The following is a 13,223-nucleotide window of genomic DNA, read 5'->3' on the forward strand; positions in this document are numbered from 1 at the left end:
TGACGCAGTAGGGGTACAAGGGAGTCCGTGGCATACACACAAATGCACTGTGGAAATGGTTAATGATGTGGGGGTTGGGGTATTGTGGGGGAAAAGTGATCTATCTGATCACTGCGCCGGGCCATAATTGGAATCGGCATTTCCGTCGGCGCAGTTACGGGCAGGGCAGCGAGGACATAGATCCAGAAGGCATTAGCTGGCTATTTGTATCAGATACTAATAAAGCAGATAATACTTGCTAAGCCATGTGTAGCCGTCGCTTTAACTGGTGAGGAGGATGGGATGCCCTACTCACCCTGCCAGCTTCTGGGATGCTGAGTGACGGGGAGAGAATTCGAAGAAGCGCCAGAACACAAACCGACGGTCACACGCTAAAGGAAATGGGAGCCGAAAATCTAAATCAAGGTGTGTCGCTTGCAAATAAGGCACACACAAAATAAAAGGTTCATGGATCCAGGTGTGCGGCGCACAACTCGCACTCTTAACAGATGGCATGTGACCCATAACAGGCTGCATTACCACATGCATACTTGTTGCAAGAGGACCGAAAGCACATAGGCGTGTCAGAGAATCATTGATGAAAGCACTCAAAGATGTAAAAGGTGCAGGTTGAATTTAAATCAATGAAGGCCGAGCCCTCACCAGGAAGCACATAACCGGCAAGACTAAAGGGATATGTAGAACAATAAGCGCAGATGCTAATTGAGAAGTGTAGTGCAGTGACTATTCTTCATAAACACAGAAATAACGGAAACAAAACCGTTAAGAGATTATTAAAATGCTAAATAGAACTACTTATCCGCTGCAGCCCTTACTTGACGTGCATGGTGACCATTCCATTCCCTGGACCAGTTGGAGGAAACACTGGGGAAACTATATTAACACCACTGACTCTATAGAACTAACTTCCAGTGAGAAGAAACCATTGTTGTTGTTTTTTTATTGCATTTTGACATGCAAACAGTAACACAGGGAGAGCCCTCAACATGTGAAGCCCCATTATAATGTAATATTTTAAAATGATGAAAAACTGGTATTTTGCTGGTAGTCCTCTACAAGTTGGGGGGGTAGGGGATTCAGTCTACTCTTCATACACCACTTCACAGAGCTCTGTTGGCCCTATAATGTTGGAAGATAGCTACTGGTTTATGCCCTCTCACGAACATATATACTATGACTCAATCCTGGATCGACATACTCCCCAGCAGTTCCGCTCCAGAGACTCAAACCCTCAAGAGGAAAGTCGTCCCAAAGGTGCTTTACGCTTTGGGAGTTCTTCTGGAACAGTGAATGGTAGAGTTAGTTAACTTGAAAGCCGTGATCTGGAGGAAGATTCTATATCACCTGCAAACATGTCCACCTTTGGTTGATATCCATCAAGAGTTGGGTCTCAAATCATTCAGGAGTATAATAATGTGGAAAAAGCTTTTCCTTTATTGCAAGTTCCCCTGCTCTACCCCTACGGTGTTGTACACTGATATAGGAAGGGAACCTGCCATAGCTAATGGGTCCCCTATAAGGGACTGTGGAAAACAGCTCTAGACAGTAAATAGCATTGGATACGACGAAGGAGAGTCTAGTTAATAATCCCAATAAAGTTAAGTTATTGGTGATTCTAGGAGATTGGATAGCCACAGATGACTCTGTGAGGAGTCTAACATTGTATGCACATTTAGGAGAGATCCAGAAAAGAGCTGGCCAACCTGAACCCTATGTGATGAAATTCCCAGACAGGGAATATCAGAACATGTTTATGCAAATTAGATGTAACCGTTCGCTACTAATGAAATCTTGTGTATGCGTACTATGCTTCCAAGACTGATGTCATTTTGCAGATTTTGTAAAAATCAAGATATGAGGGAAGACTTAAAACGTCTACTATTGTACTGTCCAGCCAAAATGCCTCGAGATATTTTACTGTTTGGTAAATTTGTGTATAATTTGGCACGAGCAAATACAGAAAACATTTGGCTAAACATCATGGGAGGAGGGTCTGTGACATCAATAATTGCATTAATTAGAATTTTAAAGATGTATGAGATAAGCTAATGAGGATTTTAATGTTTTACATCTATCCTTTTATATATGTAAATGTTTGAAAATGTATGCATTTTTATGTACATTAAGGTTCATTTAAAATTTCTGTGCAATTGATATAAACCAAATACAACAAAGAATGAAATAAAAATAGAAATAGTTAAACGCTAAAATGGCATAACTAATACTCATAAGACCAAGCTCTCCAGACATCTTTCTTCAGAGTGCCCACTTTTAACAGGAGTACACCACACATACATATATCTAATCACCCCTTGTCTGTCTGTTTCCGCCACAACTGGGATCGAATTCAATAACTCGCCACTCTATCTGTATTCCAAAAAATGTTTTCCTTGCCCTTCCAAGAAACTCAGATTAGCCAGTCGCAACAATCCTGCCTTGACCTCTCGTGCGATGAAGGATTTCCCAAGGGATTTTAGGTCCCTTCTTTTCTCGGTTACAAGCGTCAGGTCTGCGAAAACTAGAAAGTTATGTTGATGATATTCCAAGGTTCCTTCCGCATTAGCAGCCCTTAGGATTCTATCTTTTTCCCGGGAATCAGAGACTTGAATTAGAAGGGTTGGCACCATAGCATTTTTCTATGTATATAGGATCTTCCTCTACTTCCAAGGCCAGCATCTGTGGGAGCCAGTCTGCAGCAAAAGAGACTGTGTCTTCACCTATATGGCTGTGGGGCACGGGGACATGACGAACATTTGAAAGCAGTGTTGAAGAGGTTGCCTGACGAGGGTTTAACTGTAAAGTACAACAAATGCACGTTTTGAGCAGAGGATGGAAACTACCTAAGACACATACTTGCCAAGGGTGGTTATAGACCAAGGGAAGATGGGTGACGTGCCACCACCAGTGAACAAGGGGGAACTATGCTCATTCCTAGGGTTGGCTGAATTTTACAATACATTTATAAAGGGGTTTGCTGACATTACATAGCCCTTATGAAAACGAATGCAAAAGGAAACAAGGTTTCAATGGAGTGAGAGTTGCCAACTAGCCGTAGAATGGGCAAAGAAGGGCATATGAGGGCCCTGTATTTAGGAGGTTTTGTGCCAGGGAGGAAGTCAATAATCACAGTGGTTGCCCGTTGAAAAACCTTGGGTGCAGTGTTATCTCAAGTAGAAGGAGATAGGAAGAAAGTGATAGCTCTTGCCTCATGAGATGTTACAAACACTGAAGCATGCTATTTGGATATTGAGAGAGATATCGCTTAGCGTGCTACTGAGGACCCAAACATTTCTGTCATTATGTCTAGGGTAAAGAGTTTATCATTAGGACAGACCACACAACTTTAGTAGAGGTTCTCACAGTTCAAGGGATGTCTATGGCCATTTCAAGGAGTGTAAGGTTGGCTTTGAGGTTGTTGCAGAACAATTGTGTACTAATATACTTACCAGGAAAATAAAGATTTCCTTTTGAGGATGCTTATGTCCATATGTCCAGAGTAGAAATTGTCCAAGTAGAAGAAGACTGTATTATTGGAGTGATACAAAGGAACAAGTAAGCTCTTTAAGTGCCACACCCCAGACTGATTGGGAAGTACACAGAGAGAATGAGGTTAGTCTCCGAATGGGTCAGAATTATTTGGCTGGAGAAAAGTATGTTGGATGAAGGTCATAAGGGGTACTTTAGGGATAAGGAGGAGTTGACGGTTGGTTCCTCCACAGACATTAAGAGGCCACATTGTCCATCTAGCTCATGCAGGGAATCCTAGGATCCCAATTATGAATAGGAAAGTTAGGGAAAGCTTTTGGTGCCCGGGAATAGATTCCAAAACAGAGAGCATTGTGAGGGAATGTTGGTCATGCGTGAATAGTGACAAGAGTGTAAGGACTAGCTAATGACATTTGTATCCTCTTTCAGTACCCAAGGACTGTGGAAGAGTCTGGCAATTGATACATTTGGGCTATACCTTTGTTTGGGCAAGGGCAGTACATTTTTGGTAGTGCTTATCAATCACTGCTCGAAAAAGGCCAGAAGTCATAATTGTGGATAGGGTGACTTATGATAAGATTGTGGAATTTTTTGATAGGATTTTCAAGAGGGGCTTGGGGGAGACCCGAGATAGTACTTCGCGACAATGGGCCACAATCTGTAGCTAACGAGATGAAACAGTTTTGTGCACACATGATATGATATGGCATTTATAACGCGCATGTACACAAGTGTTTCTTAACATGGGATTCCAATTAAAATTTACTTCGGTGTATCAGCCAGATGCAAATGCCATGGTTGAGAGGATGAATGGCATAATTAGTAGATGTTTGCAGCAGGTGTTACTAATGAATTAGAATGGAAGAGGCCACTAAGTGAAGCTGTGTGGATAACATATAGCATAGCACACCAGGGGGTTCATCTTTTAGATTGATGAGTAGAGAACCAAAAAACTGCGGACAACATTCATCCGGCTCAGGGGAAAGTACAAGCTCTAGTAGAATTACTACAAGTACCCTAGTAGAAATACTACAAGTAGCAGAAGTACTACTAATAAAACTAGTAGTAGGGGAACTTCTACCACTATTACTCATTGCACTTAAAGTAGTACCAGTACTACTTCTGGTAGTAACTGTGCTACTAATACCGCTTGGCTATTACTACTATTGATAATATTACAACTACTTTTACTGTTAGCATTAAAAGTGCTGCTAATGTTATCAGTAGTTGTAACACTATTATTACAGGTAATAGTACTACCAATACTACAATAACTAAAAGTACTGCTACTGGTAGTACATATACTATTACTCGAACTATAACTAGTATCACTACTCAGTAGGTAAGTAAACTTGGTGCAAATGAAATGAAAATTAATCCGTTTACTCTGTCACATGCAGCTACAACAGCTCTGTAGACCGCACTCCCTCTCCCCTGATGTTGCTTCTTTTAAAGGTGCTTGAAGGAAGCTCACAAAATGGAGGACAACTGTAGCAAGAAAAATGTTCACAAACATTTTGAAAACAAGATAAATGGGCATCTCTTTTTCACTATAAAATAGGCAGAAGATAAAACATTAACAGTGAAGTACTGTACATTACATTTTTGTAAAAAATCTCATCCGTAAAGTCTGCTTATCATGGTGAAATATAGGCGGGGTTGGCACAAATGCTCTTACTAGACCTTACCACCAGAGAATCTAAGCACTAGAAACAAATGTACTGCATTAAGGGGCTACAACTTAAAAAGAAGTAAGTAAAAGTTATCAATCTTGGCAATGCTGTAAAGCACTATACAAGCAATCAACATAACATAAGATAACATGACATAATCCTTTACAGCTTACTAGCTACAGTGGAATGTGCAGGTACCAGCAGCAAATAATCCTTCAGGGATTAAATATGTATGTGCATATTCAGAACACATCATGGAATTCTGCAGTACTGCACTGCTTTTTACGTGTCAAAAGTTGCAGTGAAATGCTGCACATTTTTCTGTGCATTGAATGGAGTTCATTCTTGCTACAAACATTAGTAAAAAGCTCCTAGTATGGAGGCCATTTTGTAGCAAGCAAGGTCTCTGGGCATCTGCAGATGGGAATAGATACAATTGTCTCATTTGTAATGGATGCATTCGGATAGCCAAATGGCCTCTATTTGTCGCCCAGAGATGGGGTGTTGAAAGGTGACACAAAGTTAGTATTGTCTTAGTTTCTGGGAAGAGACAACAGCGGGCACAAATGATTCCAAGTTGCTCCGGTTTTGCCCCGGGGCCTGCATGGGAATCCAGCACACCGTAATAAAGGAGTCCACTTACAAACTATCTTGGGATCAAGGTATCCATCTGTCAGAAATGACCTTCGGGACATTGAGAGTGAAATCCCAACAGGTCAACATAGTAGATCAGTGTGCAAAGTGAGAGTGGCTACTTAGTCCTCTTCTCCCTAGGGGTTTCAGCACCCCTCTCTTCCGCCAGGAACCGTCGTTAATTCCTGTGATGCCAAGAAGTGATTATCCCACCCATTCCAAGTTGCAGTCATTTTCAGGAACGTTCTGTGGATGAAGGCATGGTGCCACGCCTCCCGGTAACTCCTCCATATCAAACAAGTCATTGATAACATCTTCAAGGGTTGGATACAGCTCACTGAGAAAAGGAAAGAAGAAGAAAGATAGATAAGTTATTGCAGCTTAACTGATAGCGTACACAGCACACACCTGTCAAAAGGAGACCATAACTCTAGGAGGTGCAACAAATATGAAGAATGCTCTTTACATCCATTGCATCTATATTTACTGAAACAAATTGTAACAAATATAGCTTTAATGAACAATGTAAAATGCTCATGTTTTGAAATTCAAATAGCAAGGAAACCGAACGCTAGCACATTTGAACCATGGGTTCCATCATCAGTGCCACACTGTGAAGCATGGAGTAGGAGTCTGCTCGCCAGTCACTGCCACACATGTATGTGCCTTGATAGCATGGTCTGAAATACCAGCAAATTTCATGTGATGGAACAGTTTTTAAAACATAATGGGCAGTGGGTAGGATAAGTGATAGAAATGCACTGCTATAATTACCAGCACTGTTTCTAAACTGCATTTGTTTTGTGATTAAAGTACAATTAAACCATCTTTATGCGACAGTCACCCATTAAAATAAGTGGTATGGGGCATGAAGGAAAGTCAAGACATTGTCTGGGATAGATGGGTGCAGGAAAGAACCACAATTTTCGGCTGGTTGAGGCTGACAAGCCCATGTATTTTTCTGGTTGACAAGATGAGATTGAGGGCGGCAACAGGACTTTGCAGTGAGGGGAACACTGTTTTACTTTACTTTGCATTGCATTGCATTTCTAACGCGTAGCCAAGGACCCGAAGGCTTAAGGGCGCACAGGAAAAAAACACCAACATCTAGGACAAAGAGCAGGGTATAGGGCTTAACTCAACTAAACAGTTGATTAAAGAATACCCACAAAAGGCAGAGCTAACAGAATAAAAATGTTTAAAAAGAAATTCTTTAAGATTTCGGTGGATTTAATTTCCCTTAGGTCAGGCGGGAGAGAATTCCTCGCTCTGGGGGCAGCTTTGATGAAGTCACCTTTTAGCGATTTACTGGTGTTGCACACAGGTTTCTTCAATTAGGAGAAGATCCTTCAAGTACTCTGGCATAGGTCCCAGGCGACATTTATGAGTAACTAATAGCAACTGGTACTGTACTCTTGTTGCCACCGTGAGCCAATGTAAGCTCGGTCTAGCTTCTGCGACGTGATCTCTCCAGTTAAGACATTTAACAACCCTGACCACGCTATTCTGGATCACTTGACGACGGTTAGGTTCAGATTTCGGGATAACTATAAGGAGACTGCTACAATAGTCGATCTTTGCACTAACTATCGCCCTTGCAATGGTCTCAGCGTTTTTATGAGAAATGAGAGGCCGAGGGTGGGCCAGTCATTTTATTTAATAGGTCGATGAAGAGACCAGACTGCAAACCTGCACCTTCATGTTAAGATTCTAGGCCAATACTATGTTAAAAAGAAAGTTAAAACCTTAGGCAATCTTACAGTCTGCAATAGAGAAGCATTCTGGACCCAGCTTCATAATCTTATTCTGTGTGCACACCACCATAAATTCTGTCTTTACCTTGTTTAAGGCCAGACCATTCTGCAGCATCAAAGTTTGAATATGAACATAGACCTTATTAATATTCCGTTCATCCTCTATATATGATCCGGTTAGCGGAATGACACATTGCGTGTCATCCGCATGATTAGCAAATGCTATGCCATTCCGCTCCAGTAAATCAAAGAGTGGCACCGTGAAAATATTATAAAGGCATGGGGGCACGCAAGCGCCCTGAGGAACACCAAAGGTTAGGTTCGCAGGCACAGCCCCGACCTCCCCACTAAACACTCTACACTGTCGCTCAAAAAGGAGGCGATCCACTGAGCGGCACTGTCTGTGAATTTTGCCACTTCCTTCAACCTAGTGATCAGAATGGAATGATCAACTAGGTCAAAGGCTGCTGACATATCTAACAGCATAAAGAGTGCTGACCAACAGCATTTCGGTCAGTTTAACTTTTTGTATCGGGATGAATAAGACCTGTTTTCTCTGGGCCTAGATTTACATAATTCTGGTACCATACATGGACAAGGGAGGCTCTTTTGTGGCTTTTCTTGAAAAGCCAAGTGAAAGTCTATAAAGACCCAGGACTACAGGTTCTAAAAGTCTATGGATGGAAAACCTTTTCTTTAAAGGGCTGCATGGTCTGGTTGTTTTAATCCCCCCTCACCAAAGGTTCCAGGAAAATCACTCTTCTGTACAAAAAGAGAAACGCAGCGGGTGACAGGCCCTCATACATGTTAATAAAGAAAGAAAATAGAAAGAAGCCATATAGTATGTTCAACTGCGCCCAAAAGGACCCTTAGCCGACAGTGGAAAAACAGGAAATGTACTGATTTTGGAAGTTGTAAGGCAGGCTGCTTTCAGGGTTATGAAAATATACCATGACCAAACAAGTATGGGGGACTAACGACATACCATACAAAAGGGAACACTTGGGCACATGTACTGGATTTCTGGGCTAAATGTGGGCAGCATAAGCAGGCAGACACTGCTGTGCAGAAGAGTGCTAACAACACGGTGAAAAGACTTACTTTGAAGCATCTAAGTTAGGGTTTCCACTGAATACCAGGAACGGAGGGGGATCCACTTGCATCAGCGGATCCTGGTACTGCTGGGCAAATGAGGGTATAGTATTGGGGCTCATGCTCCCGGCAGGAGAGTACGCTGGTGAAGGCGATCCGCTGTAGAAGAAACACAGCTTTTAGATATTTTAGACTGTGTCAGGTTGACATCATGGAAGGAGACACAGACAACAGATTCAAAGTTGAACAACCTTTTATTAAAGAAAATGTCAGGATGGATTAAGGCCTAACTTACCCTACACTAATGTGTGAGTGTCCCAGCCACTTACCCTGTCTTGGCAGCTCCTTCGTTCTGCTTTTGATTTCCCGGGGACAGCCAAATGGCCGGGCGCTTCACAATGCGCTCACCGGCTGTTCTGCAGAGCTTTGCCTTTCTGCAGCACTTGCTGCTCGCCTGCCAGCTGGGGAACCTCCAATCCGCGTACACCTTCCAATGGGATTCCCAGGACTTCTGATGGCATATTGGTTTCTCGGCTTCTCTTCCTGTACCGCTTCCACTCTGGTTCTCTTGCTTAGGCTACTGCCTCCGTTCTAATGCTTGTTTGCAGTTTCCCTTTTTATATACCAGAGCTTTACTAATACGTCACAGGTCTAAGTTAAGGGCTTGCTTTGTCTGACTTGCTTACCACAATTAAACCTATTTAATGAGTGTGTGCAGGAGTGTTTTTTCTGCCGGTTCTACTGCCCAGAAGTCTGTTTCTGCAACCTATGTGGAAGGAGGTTTTCAACAAATAGCTAGCTCCAAGTGTGTTTTCTGTGTTTCCTGCGTCTCAGCGGCTCCCCGATAAGAACACCAACATAATTTCTCATATGATCAACCTGCAAAGATCGTTGACACGGAAGTACGGGAACGATTGAACTGATGCAGCCTGGGTAAACCATGCACTATTACACTGCGCTTTTGCTATTAACAAGAATAACATGTTGTGTAACAAACTGTGAACTATCTAGAAAAAGTTGGCGTCAAACATGAGGTTTGAAAACGTATGCTTTCACGGTTCTGTGACTATCAGTAATTAGCACGTGTGTGCTCGTAAAGAGACTATAAGGAAACCTTGCCTGCAAACTGTGCGCGGTGGCTGAGTAGCTACCCGGGTGACATAATTAAGCAGAAGAACTATCATCTTCAAAGTGTTACCCTCCAGGATAACCTAAGAGCTCCAGAGCTGGAGGAATCATTTCCTAGGCGCCTTGATCTACCACTGGATCTAATTACTTGAATGCTGCCCAAAGGAGTCTGGGTTGGAAATTAAGAGTCTTAGAAATGGGTTAGTTTTGATCTCATCGACTCCTACGAGAAATATACACATTTTAAAGGATACCCTTGGAAACGGTCTGCAATATACCCTTACCACCACATCAATGAAATGTAAAATCAATTATTTCTTCACAAAAGGAGAAGTAGGAGCATGGGGGGGACATCCATTGTTGTGAGGGAGGGGTGAGCTGGGTATACTCCAATGGTCTTGACCCTGGCTCCGGGTATAACCCCAACCCAATGGGTGGTTGAGCCTAAGCGGGCATGGGCCATTATTAGGCCCTATAGGTACTTCATCCCCCTCCTTGGGGCCGTTGACCACAAACACAGAATCATCAGGCCCCTGTCCTTTGCACACCAAAGTCTAAGAATCAAAAATCATGTAAAATCAAGAATAAAGTTAAGGCAAATTTCATCCAAGCCATTACAAGGAAAAAAGGAAGGACAAACATCATCCAACTAAAAATTATTTACATAATGAAAATGAGGAATTATAATGGGGCGATAGCCCTCTTTTTTGTTGACGGGGCGGGGTATGGTTCTAGAGGGCAATTGTATGTATGAAAAAAGAGAATAGAGAACAGGCTACCCCTCCCTTCAACGCACAAGGGGGTGTTTAGCAAAAAGGACCTACTCAAAGCTATTGCTTGTTTGAGCTAGCTGTAGAGGATCACACTAGCAATCTCGAGACATACAGGTAAAACAAAGTTTAATTAAGAAAAAAAAGCATGTTAAAAAGGCAAAAGGACGTAGGTGCACTTTTGTCAGACAATATCGACATATATATACGTCATGTCATGATGAGTCAATTTGTTGTAACAAATTCCAGACACATTTTTACAGTAAAAATGTGTCTGCAATTTGTTACAACAACATGCTGTTTTTCCTTAATTAAACTTTGTTTTACCTATTTGTCTCGAGATTGCCAGTGTGATCCTCTACAGCTAGCTCAAACAAGCACTAGCTTTGAGTAGGTCCTTTTTGCTAAACACCCCCTTGTGCATTGAAGGGACGGGTGGCCTGTTCTCTATTCTCTTTTTCATATGATGAAAATGAGGTACACCAACAACCCTCAGTTAATATAGACTGTGAGCCCTCCAGTACTAGGGGGCAGAGTGGCAAGGACAAGGATTGTAAAGACATCCAGATAGTCAAGCATAGGAATCCAAACAGATCAGTGCAATGAGGCAAAAGAATGGGCTCCCATTTTTCAACAGGGAAAGGAACAGGGTCAAGCAAGTGACCTTATAAGTGGAACTGCTGCAAATTCTACCCCTGAGTATTCAACGTGGTAAAGTCCAGGTTATCCCAAAATGGGAGCCGATTTTCTATACGACAAAAAAAAAAGCAGGTGAGTGAAACAGCGATCACTTCTTATCCCTCATGGGTGAGTCAAGTTCCGCTGAGTGAACAGGAAGATAAAACATCTAGCATCACCAATCCAGGGGGGAAATTAGGTGAATTCTACAGTCTTGCAAGTTGAAGGCTGCCCTCAACTTCTCACCAACACTATGGATGTCAGCAGGTGCAAAGAAAATGTAAGTATAGTCGTTTCAGGACTAGAAGCAGAGGCCACAGTTTCACATCCGTTTGCCATTCCGATTGTATGGCTGAAACGTTTACTGAAAGGAGGAGAGCGCGAAGCTCTCAATCGCTCTGCAATTCTGCCAATCTTTAAAAAAATTCCAGAACTATACTTTTTCTCCACCGAAGATATTGAATATGTTAGGTTCCCCCACCAGGATTGTGTTAGAATTGCTGAAATGGGTCTCAGAACAAAAGTAGTCGTGAAGGCCCTAATGTCAGTGAGCACTGGGCTGTGTCGCCAGGGATATATGGTTTCCTCTACCCTCCTAGTAAAATACAAGGATGTTAATGTAGGGCAAACAAGGAATGATGTTAGAAATATCCCAGCGAACAGTCCTAGGGCCCTGAATCAGGCTCAAATACAGTCCACAAGTCAATTGGTGGGAGGAAGGAAACCAAATCCCAAGTATGGTCCTTGTTGCCAGATATTTTAACCCAAATCTTCAGAAACGTGGAGTGAGTGGGAGTCTCTTTAGTGCTGGGTACCTACGGATAGTAAGTTGGAACATGCAAGGCTCCAGTTCGTTTCAGAACTCACATACCATATGGGAAAACTTTGGAAAGCATGATGGAGTTCCAGTTTTAATATGGATGGCTTCATTTCTTTTCATCAACTAGCTAATAAGAAACAAAAGACTTATACTGGCGGGTCGCCTCCTGATAACAGTACGAGAAACAGCAATATTTAAGGCTGAATATCATACGAGGTGGAGGGTCTTCTAGCTGTGAAGCTATCCATGAGAGGAAACCTTCCTAAAAGGTTGTTGATGGTTATAAACATTTATTGGAATCCTGCTTGTTCCACCCTTACATCCTTTTTAGAGTCCCTGTCCAATGTCCTGTCAAAAAGCTTGATCATCGACGACGATAGGTATTGTGGTAGCCAGGGATTTTATCTCCCAATGTATAGATACAAGGGTTGAAGGATCCAACTTACCAAAAAGCAGGTCTGGGGGAAATGGTAGAAAGTGGCTAACTTTCATGTTTGAGTGGAGCTTGGGGATGACGAATGGTAATGTACAGGGAGATGTCCCCCTGGCTCTTACTTGAAGAGGTTGGGCAGGTTTGATCTTTGAATATGTCTTTGTTTCACAACATCTGCTTGCAGTACGCAACCATTTTTCTTTTGTGGAACTAGCAACCATAATCCATTGGTGGGGTCCCTGTCACAGAGGTAATACAATGTGCCTAGAGGTCCCTGTTGTGATCTCAGTGTGAATAACAAAAATAACAGAATCATGTAATCATGGGGGGGGGTTGTCAGGGAACCTCTAACGAGTGCCCTGCAGACAAAGGTGAATAACATGTCTGATCATGAACTCCAAATAACTTCCTAGAATTTCTGATGCACCTGGATAAGCTGAAATCTCAGCCAGGTAACAAGCAGAGAAACCATAATCATTATTTTGATGAGGAAGTGTGTGCAAGGAAAACAGAGTTAAGGAAGGCCATACGATATGTGACAAAAGAGGACTTGAATGTGAAAGTCTCCCTTGACAAGATAAACTCTGTGAGGAGGGAATATAGGAACTGGTCCCGTTCGCATAGGTATCTTTTCTCTCAGAAAGATGGTGAGATGATGCTGAAGGACTGTCCTCACGCAACTTTTGGTCAGTGATAGGTCACCAACAGGAATCGCAGGTCAGCATACAGAGCGAGGTTGTTGCTGAATTTACGTGG

At 42.4% G+C, this 13,223-nt stretch overlaps 1 protein-coding gene across 7 annotated transcripts in view; it reads right to left on the reverse strand.

The window, feature by feature from the left end:
• Nucleotides 1–4,848: 4,848 nt before the first annotated feature.
• STAT6 (signal transducer and activator of transcription 6) overlaps nucleotides 4,849–13,223 on the reverse strand; it is a 1,449,539-nt gene continuing 1,441,164 nt past the window's right edge. For 5 of the 7 annotated variants that reach the window (XM_069653563.1, XM_069653561.1, XM_069653559.1 and 2 more), the window contains 2 exons: nucleotides 8,648–8,797; nucleotides 5,864–6,129 (listed from right to left, as the gene is read on the reverse strand). In XM_069653563.1, coding sequence (XP_069509664.1) covers nucleotides 5,997–6,129; nucleotides 8,648–8,797 — 283 coding nt within the window. In that variant the 3' untranslated portion in view covers nucleotides 5,864–5,996. Of the gene's footprint in view, nucleotides 6,130–8,647; nucleotides 8,798–13,223 lie in introns of all 7 variants that reach the window. The other 2 variants (XM_069653558.1, XM_069653564.1) reach the window with 2 other exon arrangements.

This window comes from Ambystoma mexicanum, chromosome 3q, assembly GCF_040938575.1.
Source record: "Ambystoma mexicanum isolate Mex_15411 chromosome 3q, UKY_AmexF1_1, whole genome shotgun sequence".
NCBI classification, from domain to species: Eukaryota; Metazoa; Chordata; class Amphibia; order Caudata; family Ambystomatidae; genus Ambystoma; species Ambystoma mexicanum.